The sequence below is a fragment of the Cryptomeria japonica genome, chromosome 3 (assembly GCF_030272615.1).
Source record: "Cryptomeria japonica chromosome 3, Sugi_1.0, whole genome shotgun sequence".
Lineage (NCBI taxonomy): Eukaryota > Viridiplantae > Streptophyta > Pinopsida > Cupressales > Cupressaceae > Cryptomeria > Cryptomeria japonica.
The window spans coordinates 363,907,756-363,929,604 of record NC_081407.1 but is presented as its reverse complement, the minus strand read 5'-3'; the positions used below and the strand labels follow the sequence as shown (position 1 = coordinate 363,929,604).

The 21,849-nt window shown below is 34.8% G+C and overlaps 1 protein-coding gene across 2 annotated transcripts in view; it reads left to right on the top strand.

The window, feature by feature from the left end:
- Nucleotides 1-18,586, top strand: part of LOC131080018 (uncharacterized) — a 41,953-nt gene extending 23,367 nt beyond the window's left edge. Inside the window, exons 3-4 of one of the 2 annotated variants that reach the window (XM_058018089.2) lie at nucleotides 6,450-6,662; nucleotides 16,948-18,586. In XM_058018089.2, coding sequence (XP_057874072.2) covers nucleotides 6,450-6,662; nucleotides 16,948-17,474 — 740 coding nt within the window. In that variant the 3' untranslated portion in view covers nucleotides 17,475-18,586. The remainder of the gene's footprint in view (nucleotides 1-6,449; nucleotides 6,663-16,947) is intronic. The other variant, XM_058018090.2, reaches the window with a different exon arrangement.
- Nucleotides 18,587-21,849: the final 3,263 nt, after the last annotated feature.

Genomic DNA, 21,849 nt, shown 5'->3' with positions numbered 1-21,849 from the left:
TTGCTTCTTCTTGGTTGTCTTATTTGTGCTAGTATTTAGGACTTGAAGGTCTTCATCTATGTTCTTTTGTTTTATTCCCATCTTGTTCAATCTTGATTCTTCTTGAAGACAATCGTCCCTTAATCTTTCAAACTTAGGATACTTGGACCTCGCACTGATGCCTTGGACAAATGTACTCCATCCACTAGGCAACCCATCTAGAGCAATGAGTGTTAACTCTTTGCTTTGGATCTCGTAATCTAGAGTTGCTAGTTCATCTCTTAGAATTGATATCCGCATAAAGTAGGCGTTGATTGTCTCCTCCTTGTTCATGGTGATATGATTTATTTCTCATTTTAATGTCAGAGTTCGACTTGCATTTGATATCTCAAATGTGCTTTCAAGTGCTTTGAACATTTTATAGGCTGTCTGATGTTTTCTTATGATGGGCATTATGTTGTTTCTCACCCCATCAACTATTATTTTGATTGTTTTTTCATTTCCTTCAATCCATGCGGTTTTGTCAGGTTCATTTTCAGGTTGATCATTTTTAGTTTGAACAAATGAATCCACTTTGTTCTCCTTTAAGATCATCTGGATTCTGAACTTCCAGGCTGAAAAATCATCGCCACCTCTGAGTCTGTCTTCGAATCTGATTGCGCTGGCCATTGGAGAAATGTGATGTAGTATATAACCTTGTTCTTAAACTATTCACAAAATTGAATAGCCTCAAGTTCGATCAACTTGGCTCTGATACCATGTAAAGTTATATTCAATTGCAATAAAAGAACTATTATATATATATGATAATATTGTCTAATATTTTATTGTTTCGTTTGCAGGTTGAAGGAGAGAGATCATTTACGTTTTCTATGTCTTCTCCAAATGATTCATATCGGGCTTTATATGTTTAGAGGACTGGTCAATGGATGTCTTAACCGGTCATGTCATTTAGATATGACCGATCAAGGCACCCATTGATCGGTGCCTCTTGATAGTGCACATCCCGATCTATGTTATGTTTGGTAACTAACATTAATAATTAAACTCTTGTTCGAAGCGGTGTTTAGTTAAGATGCTTTGTTAATGGCCCGAACAGGTTTATGAACTAAACTCAATAACAACAACATTCTATATGCTATCGGGTTAATACCCCGATAGCATATTAATGCCGGTCCATTTATGGATCGACATTAATGTGCTATCGGGTTACTAGCCCGATAGCATTAGATCGACGCTTAACTATGTTAAGCAAGTCGTCGATTTAATCCTTCTTTTATCAATGTCAATATCATAATCATGATCAATGTTGTAATCCGATAAACATATTCAGTTCGGAAAGCATAAATCAGATAGCATAATCAAAACAGAACAAAGGAGATTAATAGGTTAGGAGAGTCTTATCTTCCAGAAGCTACTAATGCATTAACAACCTTTACCCTTGTTCTTATCCAAAACTTCAGCTGTGAAGGCCTGTTCAATGGACGAACTAGCATTGCTTCCAAACTGCAGCTTCCATCGATCCTGTTGCAAAAGCTTCTTGCAGAGATCAGGAAACTTCATATCAACACTAGTAGACGAGATATTGAGCGTATCAATGAAATGCTCGTAGGATCTGGGAAGGTTTTTCAATGTGATCACTACCATATCCCTCTTCCACCATGGTTCGGCCTATAGCTTCCAACTGGTCACGGATCTCCTTGATCTTCGTGAGATGTGCCTAGATAGATGACTTCTCATACGTCATGATAGAAAACAACATATTCTTCAGAAAGAAAACTCGGCTCTTGTCGAACGTTTCATGAAGATCCTTCAAAAGATTCCAGATCTTTGTAGCTGTTTTACCTGAAGTCACCTGAGGGAGTTGATCATCTGTGACTGAGAGTTTGATAAGCATGACGGCCTCTCGATTCTTCACATCATGTTTGTCTTGATCATCACCTGCTATTGTAAACGAGATTCCTTGCCCAAAACAATCTGATCAAGGCAACGATATTCAAATATCGATAACGTGCGCAGTTTCCAAGTGTTGTAATTGAGGCCGTTGAACTTTTGACTGTGTTCCAACATGATGTTGTTCAAAGATGCCATCACGAAAATCGAGGTCGAATCTGATTAAGAAAATCAGAATATAAGCAATTGCAAACTGAATCTGAATCCCTAGAGCGGAATTCAAGGCACAAATACCAATGCACGAACTTTGAGGTATGCTGAAAAACCTAGAAATTGAAAATTTCTTGCAAATTTAAAACCTGGAATATTTTTGAAAATAATCTGCAGAAAATAATCAGCCAAAAAAACATTCTGGCACAAATCCCGAGGAATATGTCTGCTGGCACAGAACTCAAGGTATTGAAATTCTGGAAAACCCAAAACCAATCACAGAAGAAAACTGCAAAACCCTAGGTTTCTTGGAACCTCTGATTTTTTTTTAAAAACCAGATGACTTTTTATTTGAAAAAAAAAATCTTAAAAAAAATTAGGGTATTGAAACCCTAGGTCGCCGTGGCAAAAACCCTAGCTGTTGAAAAGAACAGTCCGGCGCAAAAATATTTGAGCCGAAAAAAAAACACGGGTTCTGAAAAATCTGAGGCAAACCCTCAGAAGGTTGCGATTTTTCCTGACGCAAATGACATAATGCCTGCAAAAAAAATCCTGCGAACAGTGAAACAACCCGCCTAAACACCACTGCAGAAACCCTTTGCGTGCCCAGAAAATCCCGCAGGTCGTGAAAAACGCGGGATCAGAATCGCGGCGCTTAGAAATGATTTTCGCAGCGGAAAAAAAACCAGGAAAATCGCACACGAAAATGGCCGACGTGGATCGCCAAAAAATCACACGATATCCGCAGAAAAACCTAAACCCAATTGCCAGAAAGTTTGAAAATCGCGACTGAAAAATCGCTAAATAACTGCTAAAAAAACTCCAGGTTGCAGGCCCGAAAATCGCGTAGTGAAAACCGTGAAAAAATCGCAAGAGAAGTGGCGCAAATCACAAAATAGGTGACCCAAATAAAAACCTGCAAATAACACAAACCCCTAGCTCAAAAATGCGCCCTAAAAAAAAGTTCCAGCAAACCCTAGCTGCAAAAATTTCTTGGATCCAATTCGCCCAGAAAAAAAAACTTGAAAAAAATTTCAAAAAAAAAAATTTCAATAAGAAATTATTTTAGAATTACAATTTTTCTACAAAATTTTATATCCTGTTTTGATACCATGAAACGGTAAAAGAAATCCGCCCAGCACTAATGATTTTTTTTTTCATTAAAAAATAACACTAGAAAAAATTTCTAGAATTTTCATAAAAAAAATTTAATGAAAAAAACGAAAGTTCACAAACCCTCTCGAAATCCTGAGCTCTCCCGTGAGGGAGTCAGACCCAGACCGGCTCCCGCTCTGATACCATGAAAAATTGATTGCTCAAATTAATTGGATAATCTATTCAACGGTATACAAGCGTATATATAGAGATTACAAGACGACGTTCTAAATTAAGAACAAGTCGTTTAAGTGAAAACTAATAAGCTAAAAAGCTTAATAATAAAAAGTTAACTATGCGTCTTTAATAAGAAGCAATAGTTTCCAATAGTTTCACTTAACGTACTAAAAAAGCTAAATAGCTAAATAAGTCGACAACTAAGGTGACCACTAAGAATAGAAGATGACCATTATAGAATAGATATTAATATTATTTTAATAGTATGACTCTATCCAAATAAGAGATATGAAAGGAAGAACAATTCATCCAAGCAAGGCATCGAAAGATCAAGGAAAATAAGCAGAAAAAGAATTAAAATCAGAACTGGAATTGATATTAGCAGCAACTCTTAGTAAGAGATAAATCTGATAAATAAATAGAGCTATAGATCTGATAAATTTTAATGCATTAAGTTGAAAGAATATAGAATATACAGGAATGCACCTAAATAAACTCGGATCAGCTGTAAACTTTGAATATGACTACTTACGATGATATTTGATATGGATAATGGTCACCATAGCACTGACATGGAAAGGGATTTAGATATGTAGAGATCTGGAAGATCTCTCTAACCAAAAGAAAATCTACACTCCCTTAGGTAAATTTTGATATTACATTGATGAGCACATGGTTATACTTTAATTGTTCAACTTAATATCATAAGCAGCATATCCATTGCACATTATCGCTCACATAAGATCTAACTATCATGTAACACAAATAGAACACAAGATATATGTGGAAACCCTTATGGGAGAAAACCATGGCAAATTACTTTGCTTATATATTGATCTCTTACAAATTTCATAGGCTCAACCTACTAGAGGCACTAACCCCTTATTCAATTCGTGAGAACTTTCCCACTAGAGGCACCAACCCCTGATTTAAGTTTACTCTTTATCAATGCTGCTTCTTCAACAGATTATAGATAACCTTTTTCTCCACAAATTTGCTATAATTTTCTTCTTCAAACTGTTATAATCTCCTTAAATCTGCTATAAATCTGATCATAAATCTGCCATAGAGTGATCACAAACTCCACTTGAAAATCTGCTATAATATCTTCAATAATATGCTCATAACTCTCATAAATCTGCTCACTATTTGAAAGGATATTATACTTCTCACACCTTTCTTTCAGTTCTTTTAATACTCCACAACCTACTTCTTCATCAAGAGAGGTGACGGATTTTGATAAATAGCTTTTCTAGTCTCTAATCACTAGTTTGGATGATGTCACCATTGTGTAGATAATTGATGAGGATTTGTGAGTATGTTTTAATGCAAACCAATTCAATCCCAACTTCTTTTCCTATCTATATAACCCTTTTAATTACGATCTATGTTCCATGGGGACACATCCCCTGTGCTCGTACCCCAGTTCCCGTACCGGTGATGACACAGGGATGGCTTTTAGAAGTACCCTTCTCGTACCCAAACCAAGCAAAGTTTTGGAAACATTTCTGGGATGCCTCTGGGTGTGAGCAGGGACATAGGGGTTAGCCAAAAGTCCTCGGGACATCCCGGGAACTTCTGGCCATCCCCTATCCCAGGCCATTTTTGTACAGCCAGATAAAAAAATATATTGTCTAATTTGAAAAAAGGCTGGCTGGGCCCACAAGGCCCCAAACCACATTAAACAATACCAAACCTAATCTAAAGCATAAAATACCCAAAAAGAAGAAAAAGACATTTATTTTCAGATTTGTAAAGAAGGAGAAGAGCAGCAAGAGAAGGAGCAGTGACTCAGACTTGAGGTCTGATTTTGATTTAGACTCTTAAACCTACCATCTGCTGATTATGGACAGCCATATATTTTCTTATTTCTATCATTTCATTATTATGGGCAGCTGATTATGGACTTCTATGTATATTGTTCACAGTCTATGTCATTTCATAGTTGATACTTGGAGCCTTTGGGCATTTTTTGTTATAATTCTAATATAATATGTATGCACATTGACAATGAAAGCATTTGAATTTTGTTAATTTGTTTTTCAATTTTCATGTGAAATCTCAATTCAAGTCTAATGCTATGTATTAATCTTCTATAATGTCTATGATGAATTCTTTATCAATGTTATGATATGCATATTTGAAATTTCTCTATATTTTAAAAAAATCTTTCTTTTTTTTAACAGCTGTCCCCTGCCATCCCCTAAAAAATGGCTCAAAAGTACCCCCCGTACCGGAAACACATCCCGCCGTCCCTGTCCTCGAAACTTGGTGGAACATAGATTACGATAGATTTTGCAACCTTATTAGAATGGGTTCTACAACTATCAGTTAATAAAAGCGCAAGTTGCCTTTCCGTATTTGTACAACACACTACCAGCTCCCGCAATCCTTGGATTAGCATCTAACTTCATCAATATTTCATTTCCACTTAGAATTTAGTGAAGTAATAAGCCTTTCATGTGTAACTTCTCAACAATCCCTTTATTGTGTGAAATATTGCATTAATTAATTTCTTAAATGATAAGTACTTTTTTCGAGTTTAATCTTAACCTTTTATATTGTTTATCTGGTTCAAATCTCAGAAATAGATGCATGTTGTAGTTCAGGTGTAGATTAGGACTTTGCTTCAATTCTGATAGTCATAGGAATTTTCTAGGTGCTGGATGCTATTTTTAATATTTTTCATGTATTCAATTGGCTGTTGAGTTGCATTAAATGTTTTTTTCTCTTTTTTGGTGTGCGTGTGTATGTGCATGTGTGTCTGCTTATTCTCTAAAATATTTTCTTTAATTTTCTATTCTAATGTATATTTAAATATTTGACATTTTTTGATATACTTGTTCGGTATTTGAAATGCTATAATCTTAGAAGATCTAGATTGACATTTTTTTCTAAACATATTACTGTGTGTTTGTTTTTTAAATACCAAAATCTGGAAGGAGTTTCTTGTTTGAGACTTTGTTAAAATTAAACTAGATAAATATATTTTGTTGGTTGTATATAAACTTGTTCAGGTTTTGGATCTCTTGTAGGTACTGACAAACTAAAGGTTAGAGAAAAACAAGAGTACAAAAGATGTGGCAATTGCTTCACAATCATATCCAATCCCATAATAGACATTCCCGGCGGGGAGCGGTTTGTTACAAGGGGAGAATTGATATTATCTCCTGGAGAAAAAGACCAAGGATGTTTTCTTACTATTAACATTTCTTTGGAATTCAAAAGCAATGTTTGGGGTCTACAAGGTATCAAGCCACTTTATGAATTGGGATTTTAGTAAATACAAATAATTAAGTATGGATGCAATTTTTTAATATCTTGATTGTATCTCTGCTACTTTTTTTTTGGTTGATAATAGTAATATTTTATTAATTATAAATCAATCAAGTACATTCTTTGCCGAACTGCAAGTATCAGAGAGAAAAACCCTTACAAACTAGAAAACACCGCCAATTGTTATCACCAAAATACTTCCACTTTTCTGCTAAAAAGACTTTGATGCCACCATTTCAGTGCAAACATTGAAAATTTGCCCAAACACAACAAAACCCTATCAATGATAGAGGGATTGCCATGATAGACCAACCCCATCATACAAATATTTATAGATATATAGTTGCAATTGCAAAACAAACTACTTCTCCACATCGGGCGATAGAGGGCCATTGACCCAGTAGTCCGACAAGTCAAAAGTCCGTTTATCCTTGGCCTTCCCTCCTTTCTTTGCCATTGCTCCACCTCGCTCTACCTCGCGCAAGAATGCTATCAATTCATCCCATCCAATCAAGGCTTCCATGCAATGCTCTTCACAACCTACAAAATTACTCCACTGGATAAACGATTGGAGTGGATGAAGGGAGTCCTTGTCCTAATTTGCATCGTCATTGTCAAGCAGAAAACCCGCACTATACTGAGCCCTTGCCAAGATAGAGGGCATTCCATACAACCAGTCTGCATCCACGCACCGCTCCATCACCCATGACACTTCCTCCTTCTTGCCTAACTCAAGTCCCCATGCCATCACCATTGACACAATGTCAATGTTCGTTTGATACCGATGCTCTGTTTGTAAGAATTCTTCCCCAAGCAGTATTTCAATGATCTACAGGAAGATGGGATCCTCAAACTTAAACAAACCTCTCAATCGTTTCTCAGATACCATCCCCAAAAAGGCAAGCTGTTGCCTTGGCGTGATGAGAGTAAATGTCGCCTCCATCTGACATTGCTAAAACTACCCAACATGACACAATAATTTGTGCTCGACTAATGCCATCTGCCTCATAAATAGTCATTTGCCACACCAACCCATTATTACCACTCTGCGTGCCACCATAAATGCCCTTCCCCAAAAATTATTGAGTCTAGCTTTGGCGGCATACGGTAAAGCTCACTTCTCCAAGTCCAACTCATGATAGTCCTCCCATATGCCATGTAACCCGTCCTCGTCAAGAGACAGTGCCACCTTGGAAAGTTTGTCAGCCACCATATTACCATCTCTCAATATATGAGAAATACGAAAATCAGTGAGTATTGAAAGCATAGTCCTCGTGATTGAATATATCTGTTTAGGTGCCAAGTCACCAATTCCCCTTTGATCAAAGCATTGATAATTACCTGAGCGTCTCCCTCGAGGTGAAGCTGAAGACATTTATTTGTTTGGCCATCACCACAGCCAACAATGCCTCTTGAACCTCTGCTGCATAATTCGTTCCTTCCCCCAACCTTGACACCCCAAAAGCGATGATACTTCCTGTGCAATCTCTGTCCACATATCTTGCACTTGAAGGGTCAGGGTTTCCCTTGGACGCCCCATCGAAGTTCACCTTGATCCATCCTTGCTCTGGAGCAATCCATTCTACTATTCTACTCTCTTTGGAGCCTGGATTAGTCTCGGCAGGCCCATTAACAGGCCAATATCTCTGCTACTGTTACAATGTATTATTTCCATTCAAACTAATTTAGAATTCCCTAATTATATTTTTATTGTAATTTTTCTCCCGTACCACCGTAGCTATCAATACAAAATTGTAGTCACTTAAGGATTTGCTCAAGGTAGTTAGATATATCTTCAATTAATTGTTTTTCTTGTGTTGAAATTCCCAAAAGATATCCTTAAGAACTAGAAATTGTTACTTGACTATTGTAATGTGTCGGCTTGATGGCATTGAACAACATTTTCAATGTCGTTTTAGTGCTTTTGTCGCTTCTAAAATATGTGTCAGTGAAGTGTTAATTGTTTCTTCTAGCATTTGATATATCATCTTCATAATCACACTAGTTACTACATGTAATCAGAAGGTTATAGCTCTCATAGAAAACAAATAAATTATTTTTATGTCCATGAATGACCATGTGTGCCAAACAGGATTTACAGCTGAACTTTGCACATAATAACTGGAAAATATTGTGTTTTGTCATTGATGTCAATTGTATGGTTTTGTGCTTCAGGATTTGTATTACTGTGTTGGAAGCTTTTCTTCTAGTGTATGACCTTGTGTCATCCCGTCAGCTGTTTGTGCCACTTCATCTGTGCTTTTGGTGGTCAGCTGTTTTTGCTACATCATCTGTGTTTTTGGCGGTTAGCTAAACATTTATTCATTTTGTCAGTTTTGGCTGGGTGTTGTTTGAATGATTTGATTCTCTTTCTTCAAAAAAATACAATGCATTGTATTTTATGTGCAGTGGTAGCTACAGAAAATGTTTGCTTAATCAAACATGATGATACGTTTTTTTAAAACGTTCTTTTTTTCTGGCTTTGATTCATTGCGGGTGAGATTCTCATTATGTGTCAACTTTCTGTGTCTGAATATGCGACAGATGCCCATTTCTGTCTTGAGCCTTCTGTAGAATCGTGGCCAAGGGAGTTTACAGGTTGCAGAGTCTTTGTCCTGAGTCGTTTCGTCTTGCTTTGCCGCCTTTCTCTATGATTGGATTTTGTTATGTAACTCCTAAAATATAAAAAGGGAGGCGTTTTGTTTTGTTCATTGCAACTGTGCATTGTTTTTTAAAAACGTACGGGTCTGAGTAAAGTCAGAACCTTTTCTTAATAAGTTACGAATAACACATTTCTGAAGCAGTCGGATTGTGAATTCAGGCGTAACAGTTCGAATGATTAAAAATACAGGTATTCTATTGCATGTTGATGAGCTGGGTGTGTGATCGATTGTGTGGAATATGGTCGAAAAGTCTGTTAAAAAGAGTGCGATATATTTTAAAAGAGGCTGGTATCTAGTTGAGATGAATTTTTTACAGGAATCGTATTTGGGAAAAACAGAAGATTATGCGACTCTGTGGTTTGTGAAGAGGCTGAGCGATTTTAAAAATTAAGAAGGCACAGTTTGAAGAATTTGGATGAAGAATTTGTGTGAATGCTGCAGACCAATGGGGGAGTATGACTGTATGTAAATTGGCATCATTGTTGATGCGTAGGTGATTGAAGACTGTATGAACTTTTAGAAGGTTCTGCAGAGCTGAAGTTAACCATTTTAATCTGTGTAGGACTGTTGAAAATGTGAATTTTTTTTGAAGTGTGTGACTTCTGGATATATATATAGCAAGTGTGTTCTAAGGCCGAATAACTTGTGTTGAGAGAACAGGGTGATATCGTATGACAAAAAGACAAGATGGAGTGAAAATACTAAGGCATTCAAAGAGCTTTGTCAGATTAATGGCTAGGAAGTTTAAGGTGTTGTTATGCTGTGGGTTATCTCTATAGTTGAGGGTGGTGTTATTCTGAGTATTGTATCTTAAGTGTTTTATACACTGCTGTATAAAACAGTGATTTTGCTTTTGTAATTTACTCTAAAATCTGGAAATAGTTCTTATTGAGTTGAAGCTCAGATAGAGGTTGGAGCCTCTGTTGTTTGAGTAGGTGCTCATTTAAGAGTTGGTGCTCTGTTGTAATCTTGGGTTGGAGCCCATTTTAAAAGAGGTTATTCATTCCGTGGTTTTTTACCCAGAAGGGTTTTCCACGAGATAAATCTTGTGTTGTCTCTCTAAATATTTAGTCTTTCATATCATTGAACTTGCTATGATTTGACTAAAGTTGTATGCATGGGTGATAGAATTGTTATCACAAATTGCATTTTTAAAATTTTCTAGGTTGGTGAAGGATGAACCTTGTGCACAAGTGTAACTTGTAAGATCCAAAGGGGAACCTCTTCATGATATATGTTTGAACCTTAATCCTCTAGCTTGGCATGAGGTACTCCGCTAGTATTGCAGCTTCTTGGCCATACACCAGCTGAAAGGGTGTATGTTTGGTGGTCACTTTGTATGCAGTCTGATATGGCCACAGTAGTGTAGGAAAACGTTCCTCCCAGTCTGTGCCTTCAACTCCACAGGACTTGTAAATTACTGAAATAAGAACTTTGTTTGTGGCCTCAACATGGCTGTTGGCTTGTGGGTAGTACAGACTGGAAATGAAGTGGAAAGATCTGGAACTTCGCTATTATCATTAATCACATGGCTTAAAAAGTGCATTCCTCCGCCACTTACGATTTATAATTGTATCTGAATGCCTAATCTCCTAATCACTTGCTTGTAGATAAATTACGTTGCACTCAAAGCATTGTTATCTGGACGAGCACTTGCTTCAGCCCACTTGGTTAGGTACTATCTGCCAACCATGATGTACTTACACCCACACATTTTATCAATCTTCAGTGAACCAATAAAGTTCAATCCCCATCATTCAAATTATTCTTCTAATTGAGATGGCCAAAGTGGCATGGAATACTCAAGGGTTTGCCCACTCTCTAACATGTATTGAATTTTGTAACCTATTCCTTTAAATCATAGTAGAGGGTTGGCTACCACAAGCCTACTAGAAGTACTTTTCATGTTGTGGCATCATGCTCATGTGGCCTCTAGCTAGACATTTGCATGCTTCTTGAAGTACCCTCTTATTTCTTCATGCATCACACACTTTAATACCTTGCTGGCCCCCATCTTTTACAACAATCTATTGCGCATGTGGAATGTTTTGACCTTAAATGCTAGCTCTCTATGCTTCGTCAGCTGCATGTCCTTCATAAAAAATGGACAAGTACTCCCAATATTCTTATATAGGAGAGCTGATCCACTATGAAATGACTCTTCTCCAGTTTGATGATAATTTTAAACTTGAACTTTTGAAGCATCATTAGCCATTTATTTGCTCAGCCCTGAATGATGGACTTGTTCATAAGGTATCATAGTGCTTGGTTATCTGATTAGAATGTGAATGATGTTGCCAATAAGTAATGCTAGAACTTTTGTATTGAATACACCATACCAAGAGCCTTTTTCTCCATGGGAAGATAAATCCTTAATGTGGTTGACAATAGTCTACTAGCAAAGAACAATAGAGGGTCCAAACCTTGGCTTCAAACTTGTGCCAACATAGTGTTAATTGTGAAGTTGGAAGTCTCTACAAAAATTCTTTTTCCCAACGTGCATATGCATGGATGGGTGAACTATGAGTTTTACCGTAGAGTTCTTTAAATGCTTGCTCCTATTTGATATGGTTAGACCAACAGGAATGGAGCTCCCTTATTCACACATATTGAGAGTGGCAAACTTGGGCAAATTTTTTATTGAAACGTCTATAATACCTAACATAGTTGAAGAATGATCTTACCCCAATGATGTCGCTTGGTGCTTCCACTTAAAAAACCACGTATGTTCTATCTGGATCATTTTTTAATCCAACTTTGCAAAAAAAAGGGCTGTTAATTTTTTGTTGTGGTGTCATAAATTTACACTAGTTTGGCTTGATGTTAACTATGCCACATACACTTTGTCAAGGCATTTAAGCATTTTTCTTGGTCACTATTGGTTGACCAGTCACTAGGAAGGCTTTAAAGTTGTTTGAAGACATCCTATTTAAGATGTGGAGGATGATTCTCTGAAAGATTGGTGGAGCATTACAAAGTCTGAATGACAATCTGTTGTAAGCATATTCTTCATCTTGCACAATGAAAGTGGTCTTTAATTTGTCATCTCCGGCTATGTGTACTCGGTGTTATCTAGAAAAACTATCCATTAAAGAATAAATCTCATGTCTAGTGTTGGTACGATAGAGCCGACTATGAAGAACATAATGAGATAAACCTATTGCAAGTGAAATGCAGCACATTGAGCCGATGCCCAACCCATCTGAAAGACATACTAAGTACAAAAGACATACCTTTCTATACATATGTACTTAAATAAAAGTACATAGAATGTAAGATAGAAGACTTAAGATGGATCATATATGACTGAATGTGAGAAATTGAATAGAAAAGAGATTAAGACGAGGGATGTATATATTGTAATATATGAGAATACGATATGCTGCATATTGATCTAATGAATGTCCAAAGTGGTATGATACATGATGTATATGTGTTTGTGAATGTATATAATTTTATATGTTTTATTTTGCTGCAACCCTCGGTAATCCACCATTCTTATCGCTCAGGCTCAGATCCTTGATTTGTTCCCCATTCTTGGCAACATTTGTTTTTGTAGCCAGGACCTTGGTTAAGTGGTAATGGAAATCAAATCAATGAATAGATCATTTGCAGCAGTAAGAGACTCAATGAGGAAGGAAAACAGCTATTAAGGAACTTATTTTTATGGTTTGCGATACGAAATTCTATGTTCTAGCCATTTGAAAGGGGGTTAGGCACCTAGGGGATGATGAATGGAAAAGAAGTGGAAAAGGATTTCCAAGAGATGTGATTACTGAGGCAAGTCTAGTTTGAGCTATTAGGAATGAATAAATTAAATTGAGTTTTTTGAGCAAATTAAGATGAGCATCGAAGAAGAGAGAAGATTATAGAAAACTCAAGAGAGGAAAGAAATATAAATAGGATTGAGAGAGCTAGGGAGACCTTGTTAGAGCACGCTAAGAGGGTTTCAGAAGGTTAAAAAGGTCTCCAGTTGGTAGCATAAATGGTATCACTAACATATGATGATACAATAGAGAACTTGATAGCTTGAGTAAGAAGAGCCAAAGAAAATCTAATGGGAATGGAAAAACTATTAAAGGGTTATGTGAGTGTAAGGAGTCAACAAAGGAAGGAATTGGGAGTTGCAGTGCTTAGTTAGCGCATGGAAGAAGGGGTGGTCTGGTGGTAGAATTTTCAATTCAACAACCATTTTCGAGAACTAATTTGTCAACTTAAGGTCAACATTTTCCGAAATAACATTGAATCATACACACAAAACATTGAAATTAAAATAGTCAAAAAGATGAACACGAGACAAATATTTTGCACTTGTAATTTGCTTTTCATTCCTTAAAAAGCTTACAAGCAACCTCTACAACCAGTTCTTCGATTGCATGGAAATATTAAACTGCTTTGAGCTATTGAAGTTGTATCTTGCATCTAGTTTTATACTTTTCAACTAGCATATTTAAACTTCCTAAATAGAAATCTTCTCTCACATAGGAGATGACTTGGAAGATAAGTCTAATTCAATAGTGATTAGTTACATTTTAGTAGGCTTATTTAACTAAATAAAAGACTTTTACTATAACCACTAAAGTGAATTACAAAATATAAATAACTCGAACTACCTGCTCATTCACATTGAACCTCTGGAGAAGCTCTGAACTGAGCTAAAATCTCAACAAGAGAATGCAGAACTACTAGAGAGTTGGCACTGAGATTTGATGTCGCGCTGCTTGGTGCTTAGCTATGTGGCTTAGTAGTATGAGAAAGCTTTGTGTAGAAGACTTCCTGTGCGTCCAAGTGATGACAAGGGTACAACTATTAGGTTTGTTTTTATGTCAGTCCCCTTGTGCTTGGATCTCTTCGTGTGCTAGAATGCATCCAATTGTGTACTTTGCAGCATCAACATGTATATGAAACTTTATTCCAATTGAGAGAGGCAAGAATTAGAACAATCTTCTGCATCATCATATGATTTCCAATAGCTTTTTGTTATTCCATTATCCAAATTAAAGGGACACCCTTTTGATTTGTAATTTCAAGGCATAAGATACTTGTGCAAAATTCAAATTGAATATGCAGAAGTGCCTTGCATGGGCCATAAAACACTTTACCGGACTATACATTTTGATGTAATTCCTTTTGAACAATCACTTAGACTTTATCAAGTTTCAATTTGAGTTTTAGACATAATATAATCCTCAACTTTCGCTAGGTAATCAACCATAAAGGACTAGTTCTAAGTATAAAATATGGCCTGCAGACACAAATACATCATTCCTCATGGCCCACAGCTTGGAGTCCTTCTAGACATAAATAAATTGCCATTGGTCATCTAGAAACATTTAAATATTACAATGTTCATTTTATCAAAGATATGCAATGATATCCCTAGGGAAGTTTTCAATATGTTGCAAATTCAAGATGGCACTCAACTGTATGCATAAATGTTGTTATCTATCACAATTGCTTTATTTTGTCTTCCTTGGCAAAGCTAATTTGGTTTTTACCAAGAGATGCCATTCAAGGAGTATATCTAATGTCATATCACCTTGATACAGAAGCATTGTGGGGAATCGAGCAATTGACATCAACTAACAAAATAGTTGTTTCCGTTTAGCATGCTGGCTCTAGCTTTTAGCATATCAGGTATTCAAGAGGACTTTTAAATTCAAATTTCAGTTTGAAACACTTTTCTCACTCAAATTGGCACCATAGAAGTGGAGAAGTCAACTTGTCACTGTGATTGGTGTCTAGCAATCCAAATTGGTGGCCAGGACATTAATAAGGCTCCACTTGTCACATATATTTATGCAATTCAAGCACTTGTGAAGTTGATCTTGGAGGAGGTTTGGAGTAAATTTTAGAGGGACTTTTAAATTGCATGTGCCACCTTTGTTTTCATGCCTTGGTCCTCAATCAATGCACCCATGTGAAGGAAGAGTTGCAATTCATCTTGAAGCATGCATGCTATAGTTGCTACATTGCTGGTGTAATGCCCCCTACTAGGAAGCTGCCAATTTCCTAATAATCAACACCCATTACTTAATATTATCATGCCTTAAATTAATTTATTAAACTAGATAACCATATTTATTCATAGTACAATTGATAGCGGCTATATTCAAGCCCTAATTCTTACTTCTTTATAATCCATAACCCTAGATGGGGTTACTTGTCTAGGGTGCGATGACACCACCTCCGTAATTGGGCCCAGGTTTCAGGAACGTCCATCCAGACCATCCTTGGGGCTCACCTAATTTGGGATGGATTTACTCCGCTTCTCCCTAACAACACCATGCCTCTCCTTGGGGGCAATAGAAATGATTAAGTAATTGGGCTGTGAGTACACTAACTTCTAATGTATATGAAATTAAGTATGATTGTCATACATATTGCAGTCTATATTAATATTACTATTAAATTCTGCATAAGAACATTATCAGGCTTCATATATTAAGCATACATATTAAGCACATCCCCATGCATACCACCAAGTACGAGGATGTTACTCCCTGTAACTTAACAGTTCTGATTTGATCTGATTGATGGTGATATCACTGGAGGCTTTTGATTCCTTTCTTTTATATTTCTCAATGTGAGGGAGAGGTCACACCTCTTCATCATGTATGCCCTTTGGCAAGAGACACCCCCTTTCACCATTAGCACCCTTTGAAAGAGTGCAACTCTTCATTATTTCTGCCCTTTGAAAGGAACACAACCTTTCACAATCAGATCTGCACTTCTGATTCCCAAATTTCCCCTCTTCAAATGAGTTCTCTTCTCCCTTTTATACCTCATATTTGGGGGAGTCGCAACTTATCATTTCATGCCTTTTTGACCATTCATTCACTTTAATCAAATTTTAATTATATTATTTTATATTTTATATTTTTTTTTATTTTTATTCTTTTGTATTTTAATTTTATTATTATTATTATTTATTATTAAATTGTATTTCAAAGTGGGGACATTACAGTTGGATTATTGTTTGAAGTTTTGCATGCTATCTTTGACTCCACTTGCATTCAAGTCGTGGTCTTTGAAGTTTCACTCCAAATTAATCTTGAATTTGGAATCATGGATAACGACATAGTTTAAGGGTTTTGTTTCATACAACAAGATCCCATGAATTTTATGTAGATACGTCATCAAGAAACATGATGTAACACATGCAATGCCTGCTAGCACAGCTAGTTTCCCAAAGCTCAAGGATACCAAAGATTGAATAAATGCATAGCCTTCACATGTAATTAATTTCCACAAGCCTTAATTCAAATTGATGTAGATGTAACAAAAGTATAGCGTTTATCTGTCGTTAGTCTGGTCAAGACTTAAGGAGATATCTTTGTAGAAGTTATTTCAGAAAATGTTCCTTTTCTTACCTAAAACATTTTTTTGGAATTGTAGATATATTAACATGTATGGATCATACTTTACAAATGTTGCAAACATTATCTTAAAGAAGGCAAGTAGAAATGTTATATTTCTGTCTTGTAATGGCACCTTAAAACTTTAAATGATACTTACTGATCAATGCTGACTGTGGTCTTTCCACTACATTTACATTGTCTGTTGTTTCTAAAACCATATTTCTATTTATTAGGTTCTGTGGAGGCCTTCATGGAAGCTATAGCGCGCAGGTCCTTTGTTACCTGGATGAAGATGGCATCTAACTTCTGCAGAGAGCAATTGAATCTTTCCTCTGAGGGATTACCAGAGTTGGAAATAGATGAGTATTTCGATGCTGAAGACATAGAAAGACCTAGTTTCTTTGATGGAATTGATGAGTCAAGAAGGGCTTCATCACAAACTGGAAATTTCCTTGCCAGCCTGTTTCGTGAAAATGGTAGAGATGCGGAGCCTGATATAACTCTCCAAACATGGTTTATAAGATCAGTTTTGAGAGACCTTAATAGGTTACAGATATCAGGTGAAGCATCTCACACTCATTTAGAGAAGATGAATGCCATGCTGCAACGAATGGAACATGATGTTTCTTACATTAAAATGTGTCTAAATGAGAGACGTGGGCTTGTTTCACAAGGCACTACATTGGGTCTTTTTGGAATGGGTGTTGCAACGGGTATGATATTTGCCCATTTATATTTCAAGCATAAACAACATTCATGAGCTTATTTTTAAGTTAACTAATTCAGCTAGCTAATTTTAGAGTAAATATTTATTTTCATGTCCGTACAAGATTGAAGCAAATGATAATCATTTAAAGAAATCCAAATTCTATATACGTTTGTTAACATTGACAAAGGCTATGAGATGGTTGTGGTTAGTTATAAGATGCAGAGGTATAATGCTAAAATTGGATGGAGCACAATTAGTTATGAGACTTCAGCGTCTGTGATGATTCTATTTGGTTTTGGAGGCAAAAGCAAACCAGTTCAAGACACTGAAGTCAAGTGATTTAGGAGTTTCAAGAAAAAGGTGAAGCTGCACCTCATCATATGAGGTAACTATGTTGTACTGCAGTTAAAAAAGGAAAACACATTTCTTTGGATCTATCTCTCCTGTAACCAAGCCTATGATGTGTTTGCTCCAAGAGTTGCTAACTTGTATAGAAAGATTTGTAACAGTAAGGATATGCTCAACTAAAAGTTTAAAAATGTCCATATGTGGATCATTGATTGCATTGTTCAATATGTTTTTCGAAAGTTATTAGTGAGTCTGTCAATAGAAAATTGTTCTAAGTGTTAATCGTGAACTCGAATGTTCTCGCTTCAAGAGGTTCGAGCAATATTTTAGCCGGGGTTGTAAAAATATATACCATGCATTAGCTAAAAATATTTTAAATAGCAAGAAAATTATAGGATGTGTTCAATCATATCCATGTTTAGGAGTTCTCGGAGGTTCCAACTTCTGCAAGAACAAAACGGATGTTGCCTTTTATTTTCAGCAGAGATGTGGATGTCATCTTCCTTTGCTAAGGTTTTAACCACCAGCTTGTAAGACATTGTGTTTGTCATCTTCTTTCTTAAGCCAAGTCTGGATCAATGGGAAAAAGGTATGTATTTGTACGTTATTGTTATCATGGACTTTGCCAAGTTCCCAAATCACCAGTCATGAGTGTTCTGAGGGGATACTTTGGATTTTTTTTACCTTGGAATCACTGAAGCACATTGTTCAAGGAATCTTTTAGTGTTTTGCAATATTCTGGAATGCAAGCTTATTAGACCTTACCTTGTGATGGGAAAACATTTACTTAAATATAACTTTCAAGGAATCTTTTAGTGTTTGTGAATGAATGAATGAAGGAATTTTAATGATGTCTATGAGATCCAGCCATCTAAGGGACCATGATGCACCAAATTAACCCGATTTCAAGTTCTTTTCCATCTGCCAAATTTGGCTATTCAAGGGTTTTACATAGGTGTCCGGTTTAGCCATATTTGAGAGTTTTTTCTTAAATCACAACACAAAATAACCTTCTTTTAGAAATATCAAATATGTAGGATAGGAACATATCATAGTTCTGTTTATTAGAACTCGGACAACAGGGATGAGTTGGATTGTTCATTTTGGAAACAGACATCTTCCTACACAAGCTGATGACAATCATGCAACATTTGTATAAATCATATGCTTTACGCCATTCTAATACCACCCACCTCTATAGCATCTTTAATTAGTTGAGATTGGCTACTGTGTTTTTTTCCTCAATATGATCATAGCTGAATATATTATGACGCACTTGGATAGTTTGAATTTGTTACTCGTATTAATTAGGAGTCACCACAGCCATGACCCTAATTTATTAGGGTCGTGTTTTATTGTACACACCATAGTAAGAAGATATGCTTTATAGTTAGGAGACCACAGTTATGACCCTAATTTATTAGGGGTCATGTTTATTGTCCATGGATGTCCAAGGTAAAAAATAAATATTCTATAGGTACGGTCAATAATAATAAAATAAAACTTTGAATTGTAAGCAAAGGGCGCTATAATAGAAAGGTCTATTCATGTTGAATTGAAGACCATTAATGAAGTTATTAATAATTCTTCAAAATGAAGAATACACTTCACTTTTGTAGGCTTTGTACTAGTACTATTCATGCATTGCATATTGTGATGAAAGATAAATTCAAATAAAAATATTATCAAATATCAAAACTTTGTCAAAATAATTAGTTCACAAAAGTAAAAAATAAGTAATACACATATGATATGCATTATACAAGCAAATAACTTGTTAGCAGTTGGGCAATAAATTCATTTTTTGTGAGAAGCATTATGATGTAAAAGATTGTATTCATTTTTAATGTGAAATATATAATATAAAAAAAAACAATAGGTTATGTTAATTAAATGTTCATATATATCATTTTTTTAGCGTATTCTAATGAGTGATAATCATAAAACCATCTAAAGTGAAAATGCAAGGTTGGACAAGATTAAACCTCCAATATCTTTGTTTAAACATATTTTGATTGAAATTCATTCTTATAAAATATAGTAGGTTTGTGACAATGTTATGACTAGAAAATTTATTGAGAAGTTATATGTAATATATATCAAGTTAACGTAAAGCTCTTGGTGCATATGATATGGTTCCTCTTTATCATTTATTCTCTCTAAAATATTTTCGTAATTTTGAATAGACGACCTCCATTTTTGTTAGTCATGTCTTCTTTTTTTAAAGTTTTCAAATGTAATCTTGTTGCTATAAGTAAGTGACTATAATGTAGAACCTTTACCTTATTGTACAATCAATAAAACAATATATTATGTTCATCTATCGATAATAGTTGTCTTTCAATAATGATTGGTCAAGTGGGATACGCTTGTTCATGATCATCTATCATTGATTGTGTCAAATTTTAGTTTGATTGTATGCATCTTAGTATATAGTAATCTACACCTTTTGTACTTTAGGATCTACAATCATAGAAAAAAAAACTCTCTTTTATCATAAATATGCATGCATTGAGTTAATCATTCAAATATTTATCAATCAACTTAGATAAAATATAAATATTCTATTAAAATAATTTAGACATTTAAAATTAATTTATAACAACTCAATTAGATAAATGTTTGTAATTAGTTCAATATAGAAGATCATAAACATCTACAATGTCACTATCTTCACAATGAGACATTAATACTAATTGTTTTATTTTTCATTGTGAAATATATCCATCTCCAAAATTCTCACATTGAAGATTATTTGCATCGCTTTGACTAAATCAACACAAACACACGATTTTTCTCATTTGAATAGTAAGAAGTTTACTATGTATTGTATTCATCACTTGATGCAAGCTTTTAAACTTTTAATATTGGTGATTGCTTGACAATTATAAAATATTTGAACTATCAATATCTATAAATGTGAAAAATTTAGTCTAATTTTAAGCATTTTATTAGTAAGTGTGAAAACAATTCATGAACTTAAAATAAATACAAATTCAATACATTTAATTTCCCAAAAATGGTGTTTTTGGTATATTGAGTCACACTTTATTTCATGAGCAACAAAATGACTTTTCCACCAAATAATAATTTCATGTGCATTTAGTATGGTGTTGGCAAACTGCACACTTCACACGTTCATGTTCCATCATGCTCTTCTTTTCTATGAACATTTTCCAAAAAAAATCACAAATCTTATTTTATATTTACATGTTGGATCAACCAATCAAATGTTTTTTAGACTAAATTGTCTTGTGAAGATATACACTATTTAAACCAAATTAGTTAAATTATGTATATCTTATCGATTTATCTATAAATTTAATTAAAAAAAAATCAACATTTACAAGTATTTCCGTCAAACCAAATCTAGTGTTGTGAAGCATTTATTCCACATCATCTCAAATCTTCAAAAAAATATTTCAAAACAATGAGTTACATAGCTTCTATTATAACTAGTGTCATCATTGACATAAAGTGAACCTCTTTGATGAGAATTCATTTATTTCTAATATTTTTTACATCATCTACATGTAACTTAGCATATCTATAGTAAACTTAAACAAAGATTGCAACTTGTTTGAATGATAATATCAAATTTCAATCTCAACTTGGGGATCAAATGTTTTAAAAAAAAAACAAATCTATAATAGATAAAATACAACTCAATGGAAAACAATTTTTTGAGGTGCAAAATTGTTTAGTCTATCATCTTGCATTATGATAATATTGGATTTGTTGATATATGATATTATGAAATTTATTCATAAACTCATTGTAAGGGAAATCTCTCTTTTAGAATAATTTTTTTAGACTCAATTATTGATTTTGTTGAGCATTTCTCATATTCAAGCCTCTTCCAAATAACTTGCATCGCATGATCAATATTTTCAATTTGCAAAAGTTTATTTAAATTTTTACAATCTATACATGTATTTTTATACATTATATATTAAAAATTGAATTCATCTTAATCTTTTGATTTTATAAATACAATAGACTTAAAAAATTGTATTGTACTTCTAGGATTATTATATTTGGATAATTATTTCCATAACTTTCTTTATATGATTATAGG